General features: G+C 38.9%; 1 protein-coding gene across 14 annotated transcripts in view; it reads left to right on the top strand.

Moving 5' to 3' along the window:
- BTRC (beta-transducin repeat containing E3 ubiquitin protein ligase) overlaps positions 1–21,197 on the top strand; it is a 115,805-nt gene that overhangs the window by 20,253 nt on the left and 74,355 nt on the right. For 3 of the 14 annotated variants that reach the window (XM_015633460.2, XM_015633456.2, XM_033515475.1), the window contains one exon: positions 7,275–7,382. The exons of 5 other annotated variants lie outside the window; for them this stretch is intronic. In XM_015633460.2, coding sequence (XP_015488946.1) covers positions 7,275–7,382 — 108 coding nt within the window. Of the gene's footprint in view, positions 1–639; positions 887–1,938; positions 1,969–7,274; positions 7,383–21,197 lie in introns of those variants that run through there. 6 more of the 14 variants (XM_015633454.2, XM_019007280.2, XM_015633459.2 and 3 more) reach the window with 5 other exon arrangements.

The raw sequence follows: 21,197 nt of genomic DNA, 5'->3' as shown, positions 1-21,197 counted from the left end.
AGTCATATGGTACGTTATGTCCTCAAAGCACTATGCAGGCATATCAGTTATCCTTGAAACACTTTTGTGTGGTAGGTGCATAACAATAACTCTGAGAGATTTTATGGAATTAAATAAAGCTAGAGATGAGGGAAGAATCTAATGAAACTTCCGTTTCATCTCTCCAGCAGTGTAGAGATGTGTGTTTTTTCTCTGCAGTTTGTGTCATGAAAATAGAGAGAAGTTCTAGAAATGTTCCAAGATGAAGAGGTTTCAACACATTCCTTAGGATGCTGTTTTACTCTGCCCAAACTCATGGGGAATTGTTTGGAATTGATCAGGCTTTAGACGCAGAATTATAGAATCATTAAGTTTGGAAGATACTTCTAAGATCACCAGACACAATGGAGCTTAGTAGCAGCTGGGGTTTTCTTGCTTACCAAAGAGCCAAGTGTATTTGGTCTTGTAAGATCTCAATTTTAACCTTTCACGTAGTTTCATGCTTTAGACCTTGGTGAGATTGCTCTTAGTAAGTTTGGTGTTTAAAGAAGCACACACAGGTCTCTGCAAGTTTTTCTCCTTAAAGAAGGGTATGGCACCTAAATCTTAAAGCTCTGCAGCTGCACTGGTTTAGATGTATCAGCTTCATGCATTAAAGAGCTATAATTACGAAAACATTAGTATTGTCGAGTTCAGATGTGATCCATACAAACAAGTTTGCTCAAGCACTTGGCAAATGAAGATCTTGTACACCTTATAGATGGAAGTTGGCCCCTTGTTGGGACATATAATTTCTGTCTACTTGAAATCACAGAGGTTGAACTCCAGTAACCACTTCTTGGGGAAAACATTTCTTCATAAACATTTACCTAAAAGCTGGGATTTGATCCTCCCAGATCCCACTCAGGTAAGTTATTATTTGGATAATCTGAATACGTAAATCCTTTCCCATGTGTCTTATCTTTGATATTTAAAAGTGGTTTGTGAACTAGAATATCTTGTAAAAAGTTACTGTTAGCTAGGGAGTTACCAGAAGATTAGAGAAGAGTTTGTATAGTACGTACGTTAAGGAAAATTTACTGAGCAATTACACACAAAGTGGGTGGCTGAAGGAAAAAGAACCCTTACAGCAGTTGGAGCTCTGTGTGCACAGCAAAGCTGGCAGAATGTAGTAACACCCTGAGGGTGAAGGGGAAAACTGCTGCACTGAAGTCAATGATCTGTACCAGGGTAAGAGGTCCAGTATTACCTATGTTTGGAATCTAGAAAGACTGTTATAATTGGATCCTGGTAGCATGTTTCAGCCTCTGGTTTGTGAGACCTAATTGTTTGGAAGTAAGACCCTGGTTGTCCCAGAAACATATGCTCAGCTTTCCCAAAGTGAAATGTTGGTTTGCTTGATTTGCAGTTTGTGAAAAATGGTCCAAGGGTCTGTAATGAGATTGCTCAGCTTTTGTTGTGGCAAAACAGGAGCACAAACCACTTTGAATCATCCCCATAGATGCTTGTGGAAATGTGACCAAGGTGTCTGAATGTAATAGAAGGTGAGGAACTGTGCAAAGCACTGGATGTGACAGCAACTGCATTTGGCCTTTCATGATTCTGGTGCAATATGTGTGGCTAGAAGAGCTGATGTGGTGGGCTGATGGTGGGCTGGCTGAGCTCTGCTAGATCCTTCTCATGGTCACACTCCAAGGATTACTACAGTTGCCTCTTTATTTATCTAAATTAATTTTCTTACTGTGGAAAGGCTTTCAAGAAAAGCCACCAGTGACAAAGTCAGAATTATCTGGTTCTAAGTGTGGAAAACTGGTCTGGGATGCAAGGAGGTGCACATTTTAACTGTATGGTTTTGACTCTTGTTTCTTTGTCTTAATTAAGACTTACAGCTTTTAATGTTTTTTCTTATTTTCAAATGAAAACAGGCAAAAAACTTTCTCCAAAAGTTATGAAAGTATTAATTTGCTCTGAGACATGCTGGTCTCCTTGGTAAGTTCATAATTGGGCAGAATTTTTTTTAAAATGCATATTCTTGTCTCTCAGGTATATAACTACTTCATAACTGGTAAATCTGTATTCATATGTTAGGGTTTTTAAAGGCATATTATTTACACAATTCACTTGAATGGCTCCTTTGAAAGCTGTGTGGCTCTCTCATGTAATTACGTATTTAGTATGCCTTGAATCCATTGTTGGGATAGGGGAAACGAAAAAAAATAAAGCCCCAGAAAATCTACTAAAATAAATAATAAAAGAATATTCTCATTCTGTTTTGGCAGCCTTTTTAGAAGTTGTATTTTATACATTTTTCAGATAAAAAGAGCTACCAAAGCTAAAAAATGAAATATGTTTGGCAGGTTTTTTAATTGTGAAAGCATACAAAATGCATTGGGAGTATTTTTTTTAATACTTATATATATATATATATATATTCAGAAAACACCTCTCAGAACAGCAGAAGGAAAAATAAGAGATACCTTTTAATTTTTATGTGTATATGAGAGGTTAAAAGAATGAAAAGTGAACCAGAGAAAGGATTCAAAATAATTTTTTGTCAGAAGTAAATTTCTGGAATTGTTATTAAGTTTCGTGAGACCAACATATGTAATGTAAATAGCAGATGCCTTATCTGATATGTTTCATGCAATGTGTTGCGTTTGTGGTGACAGGAATAGTGCAGACTGAACACAATGTGAAAGTGATGTATGTTATATTTTTGGCAGTGGCTTAGTTAAGTATGTGGCCAAAAAAAGTATAAGAGGAACTGAGTGAGATGGAAAGGTATTGAGTTTTCTTCTCCCATTTTTTGTAGTGTAATTAAAAATAATTCTGAATATTAGGAATTCCAGTAAGATCTGAGCATGTGTTTGATAAAGGATTAAAATTCCTTAGACGCATTTCCTGAGAATTAGGTTTTATAGAGCATGCAGGAAACAGTAGTGTGAAAGAGACTTTCAAGGAAAATTGTTCTTGCCAGCCATCCTGTATATGCTTTCTGAAGTGGTGATCTGTCTCCTCATATAGAGCTCACATCTGGTTTACATACTTTTAATAACTTTTAATACCCTTCAGAGCATCCCTTATATTTTATCTGCTTCAGTTTGGGTGGTGGAATTGCTAGGACTTCTTTTCCCCTCATGTCTTGTTTTTTGTAAGAGTTAGGAGTTGTTACTGGTTTATCTTTAGAGTTCACCTGCATAAGGCGCTGGATGCTGCACTAGAGGAAGAATAATTCTGAACTGGGGAAGGACTGGAATAGATGTGGTTAGCATCTGAAATTAATCTTTTGTACAGTACACCAAACATCAGCCCTTGGGGAGAAAATTTGGTTTCCTCTTTGGCTTTGTCACCAACTTGTGCAGATGTACAAAAGTATGTTAGGCTGCCTGTAAATCAAAGGTTTTTTAAGTGCACAGGTTATTATAAAGTTCAGTACAGAGTTCGTACAGGGGTAGTAGGTAATACCTCACTATTTTAAAATGTGCCGCAGTTAGAGACAGTCATTGTATACTACTGTCTAATTCATTTCTCTGAAGTGATTACAAAGAAAATATCCTTCAACTATTTGATTTTCTTTTGGTCATTCTTGTTTTACAGTGAGCTCAGTATAGTCAGGTTATGCTTTCATCCCTGTGCACTATAGTTGTGCACTGTAGTAGTCCAAGAACTTTTTTTTCCTCATGTAGAGCCACTTAGTTTTACAGGACAAGGTGATATATTTCTGACCTGTAACACAATTTACTAAAACTGTGTTAGTTACCCCTAGTATATTGTATTTGCTGAAGGACTAGAAGAGAACAAATTTGATAAGAAAAACCCAGTCTGAAATGATATAATCTTGTAATGCAGTAGCAAATAAAGTAAATAACCAATTTTTAGCACTGGCAAAAATTTAGCCATTGAGTGTGTATTGAAATTTGTCTTTAGGACATCCGGTAATTGGAAGAGAGGGTAGACTATTAGAGGCAGAACATCTGATGTAGTCAAAAAATGTTCTTGCAATATAATTACAAGAATAATTGAATAGGTTAAAATACATCTTCCCTTCAGCTCATGGTTACTGTCCACTCAGCTCAGGCAGTGCCTGTGAATGCTTCTAGCCTATTTTAATTCAAAGTAAGGCAAACCCATTTTAATCACCAGTGGAGCAGCTGGAGCCAGCCTCTGTCAGAAGGAGGATGCTGGTCTCATTTGAAACTATACTCCCTATATTTATTTAGTGGGAAAATACATTTCAGAGTTCAGGGAGTAGGATTTTAAAATCAATTGGAAAAAGAAATTGGGTTTTTCATAAAATAATTCCCTATTTTATGCCATTTGATGTATATTAAAGATGCTTAGCTTTTCTAAATGAACAGCTTTGCATCTCTGGGTCTGAAAGTTGCACAGACATCTGAAGTATTAATGCAGCTGGGTGTTAGGAAAGGAAAGAGATTGCTGCATCCCAGCCCAGTACTTAGCAAGCAATACCAGCATTCCCATTTGGCTCTAGTCCAAACACTGTGCCTCTGTATCTTTGTTTTGATGAATCGATGTAGATTGACTTCAGTTCAGGAGAGGATTTTGTCAGTCAGCTTTCAAGTCATGAACATTGAGGCCAGTCCCTAGTTTGTGGAGCTGACAGTACAAAAGTGAGTGTTTGACACGTGGCTTGCTCAGTGCATGGGGATAGAGGCTGTTGAGATTTTTCAGAGATCAGCCTCTAAATGAAGTTGTTCTGTTGGGTCACTCATCTGATTTACACACAAGCTGTTTCTATTGAAGCACCTGGGGCCTTTTGTTCAGGCTTGTGAATAAGCCTCTTTCAGTCACCAAGAGTAATTTAGTGTCACTGCTTCCTTCAATAGGTAAAAGGCGAGTATGGGAATGACATTTCCTTCCACACTGTGCAACTTCACACTTATATTTTTAGAGAGGTAACAGAACTGTATCACTAATGTGGATTTTGTTATATACTGGAGCAGATTCAGAAATCATCTAAGGTATTGGTAGTTTTTTACTTTGTACTTCCTAATTCTGGAACAATACTAAGTGGCAGGAGTGCATGGGTGAGGAATGATATCCTCTGTTGGACAGAGAGCTCTGCAGAATAGCCATTCAATGTTTTCCTTTGTTATTGTGGCAATTTTGGAGGAAGACATTTCATTGCCTTGTAAATTCCCTGGCACAATAGAGTGCCCTACCTGCAGATTGTGATGACTCTGACTTGAGCTGTAATCTCGTATAAACCTTGAGTCAACTTAAGCTTGCCTTTCCACTGACAGAATGCTCCTCATTTTTCCTGCCTCTGTACCGTTCCATGCTTCAGTCAGTACAAATATTTAAAGTAACTTCTTTGATTTATTTGTCAGTCTAAATGGCAGTCAGTTTTTTGACTTCATTATCACAGCATGAAAACTTGAGCCAGCCCAAGGGATGGGAAAGCTTGAGAATATGGAATAAATGATAGCTGCAAGTCTTGGGTAACTCTGTAGGGGAAAAAAAAAAATCATCCCATATTTATTTTGTATTACGTTATGAATCCTGGGATGCGTAATGGTAAGCAGTTGATGCTTACCTAGTGAATTTTCTCTGCATCATCAGAGGCACCATGTAGTGAATCTCCTGTTACTGTGACTTTCTTGGAGAATAATAAACAACTTCGATTTAAATAAATAAAACTGGTGAAGTGCTTAAACATGGATGGTCCATTTCATGTATGGTTTTTTTTAAAGTTATTGTCACAACACCTTTCAGTAGCTGTAGTGATACATATTACATTGCAAAGAAAAGACTGCTGGCATTTGGAAGGTCTTTTATATGTGGGAGTGTTTGGGAGGTTAGAACAGTGAACAGGGCAGTATGGCTCACTTTTGTAGCTTGTTACAATACTATGGCTGTAATTCTTTTGGCTTCAGGAGGGGTATTACATACAAGTTCATACAAATACAATTATTTGTACTCAAATTCTTGAGTTTCAGTATCTTTATAAAGTGAGAATTGTTTGGTTGGTTTTTTTTTTAAATGAAAATGCAGCAGTGAATGTATTTTAAGGTATCATAAACTTCTATTGAGAAGATTTCTATAGGTTATATTATCCAGCAGTCTTTAAATACTATTTCGGGAATAGCAGTGTAAATTGCAACAAAGTACAGCAAAGAATGTGGTGACAGACGAGGTTAATCTCTGTGTCTGTCTGCACAGGACCAGATTATGGATGTTGGTGATCACCTTTCTGCTCATTCAGAGATGGGTTCTGTTGCTCTTACATACTCATTTAGTGCAAGATTGTGCAAGGTTTTCTAGCCCTCTAAAGAGCAGGAAGAAATGGTGGCTCAGAAAGCAGCTGTCATTTCATACCCATTCCAGCTGCCCTTTCCACTCAAATTTCCTCCCATCCCCTCCCCCTCTATTGAGAAAAGAAAAAAAAAAAAAAAAAAAGCAGGAGCATAATTGCAAAAAAAAGAAGAGTATGAGGATTTAAAATCTCTAGCAGCTAATCTATCACATCCTTCAGTTTTCATGGCTATCTGCCAATTTAAAATACACTTGCTTTTTCTGGCCTTGCCAGTAATTAGACAAATGCAGTAATGCTTATGGCATCAAAAACTCTGTGACTGGTAAAAGCAATTGCTGTCATAATGCATCCCTAAATTTAATAGTAGTGGTGTAAAATGAATAAGCAGCTCTCTATTTCAAGGGGTAATGGCTTTAACTATCAAAATTACTAGTATTTTCCTTGATTGGCTGCTTTGGCTCCTTTTTTGTATTTCTGTTTGTAGGAACGGAATCAATTTATTATAACAATTGTATTTATTTAACAAACAACAAGGCAAGCAGAAATATGAAACTCTTATAAAGTGTCACCAACTTCCTATTTACCTTGGATGATAGGTTTTTATTCTTATCCCACTTACAGACAAAACACAAACCTTTTCTTTCCCTGCAAGTATTACACTTAAAGTTGTCATTTACTTTTCTGCTTTCCTTGCAAAATTGCTCGCCTTGTGTTCTGCCTGGAGCATTGCTATGGATGGAGAAGAGGTCTGATTAATTGGAAGGAAACTTTTTGTTACTGGGAAAACTCAACACACTGTTGTGAAAAATAAATCAAAATTTACTTTCTGGATCCATAGTGCCTTTTTCTTGCTGCTATGACATCTGTAAAGCTTCTCTCAAGGAAAAGATGCTTCAGCAGTTAGTGCTCTCTTAAAGGGCAGTTGTGTTGATGCCATTTGGCTAAGCCTTTAAAGTTCCTGTAATCTGTGCCATCCTGTCTCATACAGTCCCATCTCATAGTTGTCCTTTCTCTGCAGTGCTCTATGCCCAGATCTCTGTGGCTGGGCTGCTCCAGCCTGGCGGACAGCATGCCCTCGCTGCGATGCCTGTATAACCCAGGGACTGGCGCACTCCCAGCTTTCCAGGTACTTTCTATCTCTCCCCACTCCTTTTCTCTCCATCTGTGTGCGTGTGCATCTCCTTTACTTGCCTGCTTGACCTCTATTTATTCTGGTTCATACTCTATGCCTCTCCTCTGTCATTCTGATCTCTGGTATTTTTACCCATCTTGTGTAGATTCAGGTCAGCTGGGGCATTTCCATTTACCTTGATATAGTTATTTCATCTAAATTGGCTTGATACCATCATCTTTTTCATTTGCTTTAAATTGTGTCAAAAAGATACCACTTAATTATATCTGGCAAACAGCATCCATCACTCAGTCTCCAATCTGGCTATTCTGGCTATTTGCGATTCCCCTCCTATCTAAATTTTTTGTCTGCAACTTAAAGGACTGAGAGGATAAGTTCATTGCCATGGTGAGAATTGATGCCAGCAATTCTTTACTTCAGCTTTGTTACCAGGAGTCTGGACATTTTCACTACAGAAAATTATTGTTCAAGTAAGTTGTCAGTCAAAAGGCAAATAAAGGAAACCTTTTTCTTTTTTTTTTTTTCCTTTGATCTCTGAATTTGTTAGATTCAGGCTTTTCTCTGTCATGAGTCAGCTTTCTGGCAAACAAGTTTGTTCAGACCCTTTGTGTGACCAGTGAATCCTAAAAAATGCAGACATTCTCCTATGGGAGAGTTAGACAAGTGCTGGGTGAGCATCAAGAAACCTAGACAAGGCTCTCAAGATCATTGCAAGCATTTTTGATGACGTGAATGTAACAGCAGAGACTGGTCCAGAGATGTTACATTCACATTGGAAACTCTGAGGTATTCTGTGAAGTGCAGTGACTGAGGGACTGCAGGAGTATCTCTGTAAAGAGCATGTTAATTTGAGCTTATGGTAGCATGAACATCTACTTCAAGGTTTATGCTGCTAGAATATGCTACTGGTGGCCTAACCTGTGGCAGAGAGTTTGATTTACCAGCATCTTTCAAAACCAGATAAAAAGAATAGGCCAGAATATTTCTGTGATTTTCACATGGTTTTGGGTAAGTTCATTATGTGCCTCTAAAAGAAAGTACGCAAAGATTATTTTAAGTTTTACTTCTTGCTCCCAGAGCTAGGCTAGTGCGGTGGAAATAATCCTCTTAGTCCCAGAGGAGGCTTAAGTGTCTTGCATCATTTTGCTGCAGCTCTTTTGCTGACACAACAGTAGCACTGATGGACTCTGGAAGGTGTCCTGCCAGGCCTCCTTTGCTGAACCAAGCTTTTAGTGGAGCTTTCCGTGGGGGAGGGGGAAACACGACTTTTTATTAGTCTACAAGGACTCTAGAGACAGCAGGCAGAGTTTAGACTGCTAATCCTGATTTTCATAATTTAACTAAATCGGATGGGTCTAATTTTTGGGCTTTTGGCTGTTGAATAAATCTCAGATCTCTTTAAGCTTAGCAGTACATAAAAAGTAATTTATAAACTCAAATTGACACTTCTCCCTTTATACTTGAATTTTTTTTGATTACTTAAAATAGGCATATATTACAAAGGGGAAGAGAAATTAATTTATTTTAGCTTAAGATATCCTTGCTAATGACAGATATGAACAATAACTGTTCTGCTAGTGCAGTGCATTGATCTTTGGGGTCAAACAAGCCAGCTGTACAACCATTCACTGTGTTGGGATACTGGTAGGACTGACATTCGCATTTTTGCATATTTTGAGAGACATTTCCATGTATATTTAGTGACTTTGGGTATTGGGAAAGTATGTCCTACGTGCCATCTGAAATGGTAGACTGGTACTCTTCACTGAACTCTGACTGCTGTGTTGAGGAGCACATTTACTGCCAGTTGAGAGAGAAACCACATTGCCAGCAACAGCTTCTGCAGCACTGAGTCATCCACATTTCAGTCCATTTTTTTCAATGGGCTCTGATTGATCCTCATTAGCTTGCATGGTTTGAAAAAACTCCCCTCTGAGGCATGGCTTTCTGCATTTTCCAGTGCAGAAGGGAGCGGTTTGGAGCCTGCTTGAAGCAGTGATGCAGTATTTCATCATTCTTTAATGCCTTTTTTTTGGTATAAAATCTTTGGGAAGGCATTGAAGACTTTACTGTAGCCCAGTGAATTTTCTCATATTAAGTTAGTTTCTTTTTTCTGTAGCAAGCTTGAAGTAACTGGAGAAGCATATCAATGTTCTTTGCTTGTGGCAAAAGAGAAGATGCCATCTGGAAGGCTACTTAGTCACTGCTGAATTTGTCTAGTTATTTACATGGCTGCCTTCAGATGCTCAGACAGAAATGTGGAAAGATGCTCTTTGAGAATAGCTCAGTTAAAGTCTTGCTGACTGCTCATGGGAAGCATTGGCAGGTAGTAGATGATGAGATGATTCTGTTCATATGTCAGGTAACTTTGTTTTTCCTCTTTGTGTTTTTATTATTGGAGACGCTTAGGTGAAAACAGGATCTTCTGGTTCCTCAGCCCTGGTTTCAGGCAGTTATCCTGCCGTGGGAAAGGCTTTAAGGCTGTACTCATGAATAGGGGAATAAGGAACTAGAAACAGTTCTTTTTTTATATCCTTTATCTCAAAGGGCTTTGCAACTGACAGTCTACTGTGTAACTGAATTTCATAGCAATCATGGTTGAAGATGGCAACAAATTGGAACATGAACTCCTATAAGGCACAGTGGGAAGTGGTCAAAGAGGATATTTTAACAAGAGAAAAAGGCCAGCCATTCCATTTGCAGTGTTTTGATGCCAGATTTTACAGTATTATTCTGCAAAGCAACTGAAAGTGAGGTTGCATGCAGATTCTCCTAAAAAATAAATTATACAGAATATACTCCTTTTTCATAGAAACTTGTGCTTCGTAAGTTTCCAGATGTGCCAACAGGTGTCTGTTTTCATGACATTTTCCATGTGAAGATAATTACTTTCCCTGTTCAAATATTTTTCCATGCATGCTCACAATGCTCTGTTTATGTTGCTTTTCATAGTTGCAGGCCTTTGAAAATTCAAATTTACAATTACACCCATCAAGTATGCCAAGGGAATGATTGCATTAATCATTTCAGGTCTGCAGAAGACCAACGTATTTCCTTTAATTCATTTCTGTAGGCTGTTGTATAAATGAGGAGGTTTGAAGAGGAATTTTAAAGGCTTGCCAAAGAGTTTATGTATCACCATAATCACAGAGAGCAGTCCACCTCTTCCTTTTTACCTAATTCACAGCCAACACAAATAGCAGCTCCTGTTTAGATTGTGAACTTCTTGGGACAAGAGTCACACTTTTACTACCTTTGTCTGGAGCCTAGACACAGGTGGAGAAGAACAGAGTTGACTTGTCTGCTTTATTTTGGCAAATCTGGAACTTTTGTTTCTGTAACAGGCTCTAGTAATCAAAGAGGAGGATTAACTTTTGTTGTAGAAGTAGCAGCATCTTGTTGAATATAGAAGTGTCTCTGTAGAATGTCAGAAATTTGCATTTTGTTTTCCCTGAAGATCTTGGCCATAAAGAACTAGACATCAGGGTTTGTCAGGTAAAGGGGAAGATTTTCTACTTGGTTTTGCAGAAATGAACGTGTGCATGTGACTTCCTTGGTCTGGGCTAAATGCTCTGTTCTGGGGAGGAAGGCGTGGGCATACTGTACTAGGCAAATTGAAGCAAAAACAGTGCACTTGAGGCTGTGCTGTGTGGATGTGACCTCGATGGACTGAGATGACTTTAGCAGAAAGGTGAAAATGCAATAGATGTTAAAGGGATGCAGTGATGGAAGTCTGTTGTCCCTGTGAGACAGACATGAACTTACTTTTCAAATTACTTTTACTTTATTTTTTCGTGATGTTTATATTCTTGTGTTACAAAACAGAGTATTTGTTAAAGAAGCGTTGTCAGTGTATTGGTGGAAGCAGTTGTGTCTGTAAATTTCCTTCAGCCTGTTCATGCACTTTTGTGTTAGAAGTTGACATTTTATTGCTGGAAATACAGTGTAAATGTGAGTAGTAGTACATAATTTCTGGTTATACAGGAGGTTAGAGCTAGAGTCTTGGGGTGGGCAAACTGGCTGCTCAGAAGTGCCTTTATGAGAAATACGTTTGAAGGAAATTGTTTGGCTTTGGAGCCAGTGTTTGCTGGTGTGCATAGTTCTGTCTCTAATTGGGAAAGATACGGGGTGTCCAGTCATAGACTCCATCAGCATGGAGACACTAAGCCTGCTTTGTATTCACCCCTCTTGCTCTGCCAGTGGCTGTGTGAAAGCTGCCCGGGGGCTGTTTACACTGCACCTCTAAAGCAGAATCCTAATTTTTGTGACTAATAGCCAAAGCATGTGGCTCCAGCACCCCCCTGGCTGGCAGTAGGCTCTGCCCTGGTAGTGAATGTAGTTAGGTGGCCCCCAACTGTTTACAAGACAGCAGAGGTGAGATCTTTGATTGACAAGTCAGAAATGCATTAGATCATTCCTCTGCCAGTCTCTGGTTCATGCTGTTAAAAATGTCAGCCTCTCCAAGTTTGAATGGCAGCCCGAGGGCCTCAGAAGCTTTTTGTTTTCTGAGATGGAAACACAAATTGGATGTGTGCCTGAGCGCTTCATCCTGGGCTGTAATTTCATCTTTTAGCTAAGAACCACAAGGTACATGAGCAAAGCACCCTGTAAACAATAATACTGGGGAAAAAAATAAACAAGGTCGTGTTTCTGGTACGTTGATCCACTGGTGTCCTGACCTCTATCACGTTGAACATCTCCACTCTGATTGCTGTTCCCTTTGGCATTACAATGAGAGGAGATAGACTGACACAGGAGGCTAAGATTTAAAGTTGCAGTGCTGTTGCACATTCCTTGTATTGGCTATGAAATATTGAACTGCCACAATGTGACACCTAGTTTTTTAAGCAAAGTTTCTTGTTGGAGGTGTTCAGCAGCAGTCTTTCCTGTTTTTCCTCATTTTACCACCTGGCAGGAGCAATTATAAAGGCACGAGAGACAGTACAAGAAAGAGCAGAAACAAAGCCAAATCACATAATTTTTGTGTTTGACTCCAGCCCCATTTGTAGCTCAGACTTTCGGGAGCTTCACTGTAGGAAGACCCACGATGGTTAGCCTGGCTTTAAATTTCTTTAAATAAAGTGCCCAGTGACTACAGAAGAGCTTTCTTAAACACATTTAGGATTTATCCCTCTTAAAATCTGGTGACCTTGTCTGGCTGGTACTGTGACCTGTGCAGAGGCTGACTGATGCTGTGGAGCCCACCAAACTCAGGGAGTTGCCAGGGTGTGCTGCAAGAACTCAGCTCTCGGGTAGTAGCAACAGCAAGAGATATTTTCCTCCTTTCACGTGGCAAAGAAATGAAAGGGGACTAGAAAGAAATCTTTCTTTGTGGATCAGTGGGATGTGTTTGGTTTTTTTTTTGTAGCACATCACTAATTTCTAATTACACTGAGTAATTACATTTAGTAACAGAAATCGGCATTTGTTCTGCACACACATTGATCTTCAAAAGTTCCATGTGCTTTTATTAGCTCTTTAATCTGAGTATCAAGAAATGTGACAGTATCTCTCACTGAGAAATACCACCCCAGTGTGTCCAACAGAATGATTAATTTAAACTGCACCTTAGCTACAAGGCCTCCCCCTCCCTCAGCCTCGGTAGCGATGGTCCGGTTACCACTGACGTGCTTTTCCCGCTAAGGTGAGGGCAAGGTTTCTAGCACACCAGCACAGGTTTGGCTGTTTGGTTTAAAAAATGAAACAAAACTCATCCGAGTTTTCCTCCCTCCCTCGTTAGGAGTCAGGAAGGTGTGTAAAGCCGTAGTGACAAACGGCATATGCAGCGCCGCGTTGGAGGCATACAGGTATCTTTAAAGCTAGCTCCGGTTCCTCAGGATTGCGAACATCTGCTTGGAGGTATTGTGGAGCTCCACAATGCACTAATTGAATTACTCTTTTCTGGAGTTGCAGGCTGCGCTAATTGAATTAGAAGGGGGCCGTGCGTGTGCGCGGTGCGGCGCGGGCGCGGCGCGGGGCGGGGGCCGGGCCATGGCGCGGACTGTGCTGCGCTCCCCCGGCCGCGCCCGGAACTGCAGCCCCGGGGCTCCGCCGGCCGCCGCGGGGGTTCGCCGCTTGAATAACATTTCAGCGGCTCTTCCTTGCTGCTCCGAATCCTTGTCCCTTTCTGTGCAGAGAGGAGGATCTGAGGGTACCCCGCTGCAGCCCTCTCGCACCAGTCACAGATGGTCCAGTGCGTTTAGATCCAGCCTAGCCTCTGTAAATCGCTCAGTTATCACTTTGGATTTGATGGTTCCACGAGCAGCGAGGGCTTCAGAGGGAGCCCGTGGCACAAGATCAAGTTGTACCTACCTATTTGTGCACAGCTGGCAAAGCGATAACACCAATAATTTTAATTTTAAAAGGCAAATATGGATTTTTACCACGAATTTGGAGAAGTCATGAAATACTTTCTTATCCAGCATCTAAATTTAAGGCAGTGTTAGAATTCAGTCACTCTTAGGAAATATGCAGAGATAGTTCTGAATAATTCTGTATAAGGAGAAGAAAATAAAATATTTCTTCTTTGAAATAAGGTAAACACATGCAAAATTGCAGGGAATCAACCCAAACACTCTCAGTAGAAATGCGATTGCTAAATCTTAAAATTCATAGCTTGAATAAGTACTTTGCTACATTGTGTCAGGTGGGTTTTTTTCTTATTTCCTCTGCTTTCCGTTGGCTATTACTTATATAGAGTATCTGAGTATTTTTATTCAGATATTCTCTTTCCTGTATTCTTTCTTCTACAGATAAGCAGATGACTCACTTGTCCATAAAAATCTCAACTATTTTCACTCAGTTTTATCTGTGTTTGGTAGACCATTCTCATAAACATAAACCATATAAGAGACAAGATGTATTTGTTTTGCTTTAATGGTTTCTTAAATTTTGTTACATTTGAAATAAAAATAATTTGCTAGAATACTCTGCAAACTAAGTAAAATTAAAGTCTCCTTGTGAAAATACATAGCCAATACTCTGTGATCCGCATGATTCATTTTTATGATGTTTGTATACTTGCCCTGTGTCTGGTGATGTTAAACAGGGCTTCTAATTACCACTAAGAGTTAGAAAAATTGCTGCTAAACACAGAAATTTTAGGAATTTTCAGTTATGCTGGAAGTTATTTAACAATCATCTGCCCCCCAAAATAAAATGCAAATTTTTTGTTAAATATATGAAACTGTTTTTTGTTGCTTTTTCATAAGAATTCCCAAAGAAGTTTATACTTTGGGAATTCTGTTTTTCTGATTTTATTTATATTTATAATTGTTTCTCTCTAGCATTTTATTTATATATTTACATATATATGTGTGCATCTGTAAGTATTAAAAAAATCAGGTTGTCAATCTTCTTGATTCCCTTTCTAAGTAGTCAGACTGCTTCTACTAGCCATTGTGAATGAAATATCCAAGTACCTCATTGATCATACCCAAAAATATATTTTGGGCTCATGTCTAGTTCTTAAATGACTATCAATATAATTTGGTACCATTGTGGAATTTTCTAAATTGTGTCTGTATATAGCAAGATCAACCATCGCCTTTTGCCTACCTTCTACAAAAAATCCCTGTGATTTATTCTCTCAAAACACAGCCATATATCCAGCAAACAAAGGAAGCAACTTTTCATTCAGCCAATAAAGCTGCATACACTTCTACTCTTTCAGGAATATACCTTGCTCTTCTATCACATCTTCAGAGTAATAAACTGTGCAGCACCCCTTTGATGTGGGTAATAACATTTGACCTTGCAACACAGTACGTTCCCTTGTGCAAATGAAGACAAACTTAACACATTGATATTGTTGTGGTTGTTCATTAAAAAAACCCCAAACACACACAGAATTGGTGTGTAGGATAACACACCTCTATCCAGTGCCTTCTTTTGGTAAAAGTCAGAAGTGAAGATGGTTGTGGTGAGATTGTCACCTTTAAAATAATGTGAGAGTGAATTTGGTGCTGCCTTAAGAGGCTGTAAATGGGAAAGAATCTATTCCATCCAGTGTATAGAGTGCTTTTAAAATCAATCTATTTCTAGAAACTAAATTGTCCTGGGACCAGCTCTTGATATAAAAATTCATAGAAACCTGTTTTTCCGAGTGTGGTAACTTCTTGCCATAGTGCTGTAGTGTTAGAATTCACATTGGCCAGGTTGTTCTGTAAATTAAACAGTGACAGCTTCCCTCGGGGGAACAGCCAATGTATTTATGATGATGTGCTGATTACACAAAATACACTGCAAGCAGAAAACAGCTGCAGAGAACAAACCTCTTAAAAGAATACAATTACAAATAGCACCCTCAGTATTTCTAGTGGTGAGAGCAAAATACAGCATGCTAATGCAGGCTTGTAGTCTGCTTGCAAAGAAGAAAAGGGATTTACAAAGAAGAGGCCGAAGTATGGTTGGATGCACACACAATGCCAACGTGGAACAGCACATAATCCCCTCCTGAAGGTGAAGGGCAAGAACACACCTCAGGCTTTTTAGCTGTCCTTGTTGCTTAAAATTCCTGTGACTGCAACTCCAACAACGCTGGCTGGTGAGGTGTTGGGGCTCTCTGGCTTGTCAGTGTTTTGACTGCTGTGGTTCATACCCTGTGTCCTGGTTAAGAGCTGAGATGTGATTAGATGACTAAGTTGTGCTACCAGTATGACCATTATGAAGCAGATCGTAGGAGATACTATAGGAAAAAAAAATAGGCCCTGGTTTAAAGCTGAGTTTTCTTTTGCTGCTAATTATTGCTTTGAGGGTACTTTTGGAAATAAATTCCAATTGTTGTTTGCAGTAACCTCCAGTGTTTCGGTTTTGAAAGGTTCCTGTTTTGTATGTGTAGGGCAAGGTCTTGTACAGTCCACTTTAGGATAAGGTGAAACATAATATTGCTGGAAGATGGTGGAGGTGGGACTGTGATCATAAACTCAGGACACAAACAGACATTTGAAGAGAAAGAGGTCTTTACCTGGAAACAAAAAATGAGAAGTAATTGGAATTGCTTTGTGTAGTGCAGTTGTATGCAAGAGAGTTGTGATAAGGACCACTGTGGTGGGATTTTCTGTGAGGGCTTGTTGAAAATGAGGAGTATGTGGCAGTGGCAGCTCCTACAGCTGTAATACCTCACTTTGCAGGGTTTCAAAAGCAAAAAAAACTCCACAACTCCACAGCACATTCTTTTTTTTGTCTGAGTTGATCTGTCACTTAAATTGTTAAAATACAACATTCTACTTTTGGCTATGCCATATATGTGTGTGGGAGAGTAAATATACAGAGAATGCCCTTTCCATCCGCTTTTTCAGTCACTGGTAGATAAGTATGATGCCTTTTAAAAGTCTGGAATTTTTGGTGTTAGGTGTCTTTGTTATGTTCTGGGACTGTAATAATGAAACTTATTTCAGGCAAAAAAATTACCTGTTTAAAACGAAGAAATGTGGTCGTTTCAACATATAGATCTGATTTTAAAGCAGATGAGGTAAAAGCATTGGCACTCTAATTTGGAAGGACTTAATTCAGTTGCTTAGAAGAAGTATCAGGTTTTCCATCTATGGATTGTTGGCATGTACTAATAGACTGTTATTCATCTGTCTCTGTTTTCTTTAAATCGTTTTTGAGCCTCTGTGTGTTGTCCTCCTCTGCTTACATGTATCCCATGTGGCAAGAGGGAGTTTTGTATAATCACCCTGCTTTAATCAATAGAATAATTGATAAACCAGATAAGATTTAAACTGATTACCTCCCCGAGTAGAACTCCCTGAGGGCCTTGGACTCTCTTAATTTTGACATGTATGTTGTGTACCCCGTGGATGAAGTGCAGTTTGAATTATCTGTTTTTATTTGCTTAATGATGGGGAGGGTGTTAAAGTCAAATGTTTAATTAACCCAGCAATGGGCTGCGCTGTCACTTACACACACATCCAGCTGATTGAGATATCTCACCGAGAATACTGAATAGGAATGATAATGTGGCACTGAGACGGAAGATTGCTTTTTCAATCCATTTGCTGGGTCACTGCTTTGAATGTCTTACTGGATGAAAGGCATTCAGCCTGGAAAAAAAAATTCAGCATTTAAGTACATTTTGTTTTCCTGGCCCCTTTCCACCAAGAAGTTAAATAAAACAGATATGCTGTAGGTTTAATAAGCTGTTCATGTTGTAGCAAAAAAGCTGCAACTACTGAAACTCGAATAGGTGGTGGTCTAAAGCTGTATAATTTCCTATAGGAACAAAGTGTTTGCCACCCCCAAGGTATATGAAGGTGAGAACCTATGTACATCTTTATCTTTCCTTCTTTGGTTGCTTGGCTACTCACCCAATTTGCAGGTCTCCAAAGCATGTCCAGCTCTTCTTTCTTGCCCAGTGCAATTAAATTTAAAATAATACTTTGTAACTCCTGGTTGTAGTTCAAGAAAATGGTGTTTTAGAGTTGGAATTATTTTAGTAGGTTGTAGTGAGCTGTTAAATTTAAATGTTGCAGGAGGGGCTATTGTGTTGCCAAAATTTAAGTTTGATCTCCCCAAATCAGGAGAACCCCAGGGTTTGTTTCTTGGGTGGCAGCTGTTAAAAGGCTGCAGTGCTTACTAGCCAGACATTATAATGTGCAGTGCCTAATCTGTAACTTTTGATTCTTTTATTTGAAGATTATAATTTATTTTTTTCTTAATGTGATTGAACAATCACACCTTTTTTCATATCAGCAATGAGGTTTTTCAACAGCACTGTATGGAGATAAGCACACCATGTATTGGAAGCTAACTAAATTTGCCTCCTAGTCCAGTGGTGTGATTGATGCTTCTTGTAATAAATGTAGCTTTGGAAGCTGGAAAAGGCACCGAAGCCTGACTGTATGGACTAATTACTACTGTGAGGCACGTTGGGGAGGTGGAGCTGTGTCATCTGAACTGCTCCATGGTGACTCTGTAGGTACTTTGAACCTGTTCCAGATTGAGAACCAAGTAGCTTTGGCTACAGGGTCACCTGGCTCACACTGTCTAAGACAAAGATCTGGGTGCCTCCACATTTGGTGGTGGAGACAGTGCTGTGAATTCCCATCAGTCTGACACTGCAGTGAGACCACTGAACAGCCACTTAACAAGTGAGCTGCTTTAGGGAAGAAACTGCCTAAAAAGTTAACAAGTTTTGTTCCCCTATGCTGTCATTTTTACTTTGGACAGACAACTTGTGCTTCATGCCTTGGTTTTGTATCTCATTTTCCCCATTCATGCAATAAAAGATAGGAAGAAACAACTAATAAAGCATAAAACAGTACAGCAAGATGAGGATGATGTGGTTGATTTAGGTGCTTGGGAGTGAGAATACCACAGGCTGTGAGGAAGGGGTGTGATGTCAACTGGAGGTATTTTGTCTGTTTGACAGGAACACTCAGAATGAGAGGTTTTGGAAAACGAAAATTATCATTATAAGAAGTGTAGCTGATGACCAGGAATGAGAGGGGAAGGGGTTTTATAGTCAGTCCAGTGATACAGCATTGGTTCTTTGAGAGAAGTAGTTAAAAAAATTAGAAAATAATGTTTGAAGAAGGATGATGCCTATTTAACTTATTTCAAAGTTACAAGGTGCTTATATAGTTTGAGTTGTAAGATATCAATATAACCTGATACATCTATATAACCTGGTATCAATATGACCTAAATCGTGACTTTTTATATATCTATATAACATGATACCAATATAACCTGAATCATAGCTTCTTATACCTATATAACCTGAATCCTAACTTTCATACCAATATAACCTGATATAAATAACTTTTTATAGAATGTAATGACTAGTATGTGGTTAACTAGTTGCTTAATATGAATAGACAAAAAAAGAGAAGAAATAAACTTGCCAGGTGGATAGCTTTAGAGATAGATAAGCATAGTACTAGTGAAAGATTGGCAAGTACAAAGCAAATTAGCTACAAAACAAACAGTTGAGACCAGACAGACAAAGGAACACCGTAGCTGTGCATGCTCTGAAGACAAAGTTGAGCAGTTCAGATGCAAAGAAGACTTTGGAAGCCTTCATCAAAGCCCCCCAATAATGCCCAAATTGGGGAGGCGCAATCACAGTGCAAAAGAACTATCTAATAACCATGAGATCATACTATGTAAATTAGTTTCTGTGTGTATGTGATGATGTTGTGGTGACATAGTGACACTGAGCAATACTTGCTGTATAAATGTACCACAGCACTGTATCACTTGACAAGGGTCAGTGAGTTAGGTGGAGAATACCCCCTCACCACCAGTGCTGGAATAAACAAACACCTGCTCTATAGACATTGATCTGTGGGGGTTTATTTCCAGCCTGTCTTTTGGGCATCAAGGACATGAAATCTACAGCAAAACTAGACACTTTTACAACTGGTTTCTAAGAGCACTTGCAGCTCCTATGCAGATGAAGCTGTAATAAATATTGTACAAAGAAAGTTAAACTGTATCTGGAGAATTTTAATAAATAAAAAGTTTTTTAAAACACTCCCCGGATCCGTTGGCTCTTGCTAACTCTTGTTAGTACTAGAAATATGTTTTTGACATGTATTTTGAATGTTGGTTTATATTCCAAGCCTGTAAAAGCTGACTTTGTGATTTCCCCGCCACCCTACATATAGGGGAGAGAAATCAAGAGAACATAATATTCCTGCATATAAAATCACTGATAAAAGCCTGCAATTCATAAGCATGAGAGGGAAGAATGCTGTGAACTGTGAATAAGAGTGTATAATTTCAAACTTTAGTACTTTTACACTCTGGGATGAGTGTTGAAAATGAATTTTTGTGGAAGGAATGTAGCAAAATGAAAGCAACAAAGAAGTGAGAGCCAAGTCTGGATTGATTCAGTTCTTCTCTAAAAGGCTTCTGTTGCATGCAAAATCCTTCTTCCTGAAGTATGTGTGGCATAATTCAGCAGTCTGGCAGAAAAATTTAACCCCATCTGAAACTGTTATAAAGGAATTTTAACATGAATTTAAAATAAGGGAGAAATTATTAATGTCCTGAAGAATAGGGAGGAATATTGTTTTGTTCAATGTGAGGAGCAGATGTTCAAGGGTAAGTCAGTAGGAAGAGGCAAACCAAAGCACAGAGATATAATAAGATTCAGAATAAGCCCTGACACCAGTCTTACATAGGTGATCTGGTTGAATATTTGAAAGTATACCCGTATTACGTGTATTGTAAGGTTAATTGGATGTTTTCAGCCATGCTTTTTTGGGGAATGTGAGCTTTCTGTTCCTTAAAAAGATGTAGATAGCTTTGAACTACATGAAGTCTTTGAGTACAAGATGTACACTATAAAATCATGCATAGAATGTGCTAGCTATAAAAACGTGTATATCTGTGAAGGTGCTGATCAGTTTGTGCTATTTAGGAAAGAAAATTCTGAAACAGTCCCGGCTGTGAGGAAATGCAAATAATAAAATTCAACTAGAGGTCCTTGAGGCTTCTTAAGCTCTAACCTTGTTATGAGGAATGGGGAAGTTGAACTGCCTAATGCAGATGTCTGTGAGTTACAAAAATAACCAGATGTCCTGATTAGCAGAAGCAAATGTTCTTCCCTTAATTCACATGAAATTATATTCAAAGGCTCTCCGGATGTAATGTGTGTGTAAATAAGGCACCAACAAACATTGGAATAGAAAGGGCCATTGGCCAACTAGCTTGCAAGGCTTGAAAGCTTGAATATTAAAAACAAATTTGCCACTGCTGACTCTCTTAAATTCACAGAACAGAACTGTTAAGCAGGGTTGCTTCCTGCTTCCTGGAAAACATGGAAAGCCTGTTTTCATTAGCCATATTCTCCCTCCC

Source organism: Parus major, chromosome 6 (genome assembly GCF_001522545.3).
Source record: "Parus major isolate Abel chromosome 6, Parus_major1.1, whole genome shotgun sequence".
NCBI classification, from domain to species: domain Eukaryota; kingdom Metazoa; phylum Chordata; class Aves; order Passeriformes; family Paridae; genus Parus; species Parus major.
Note: the sequence above shows the minus strand (reverse complement) of the source record. Positions and strands in the feature narration are given on the sequence as shown.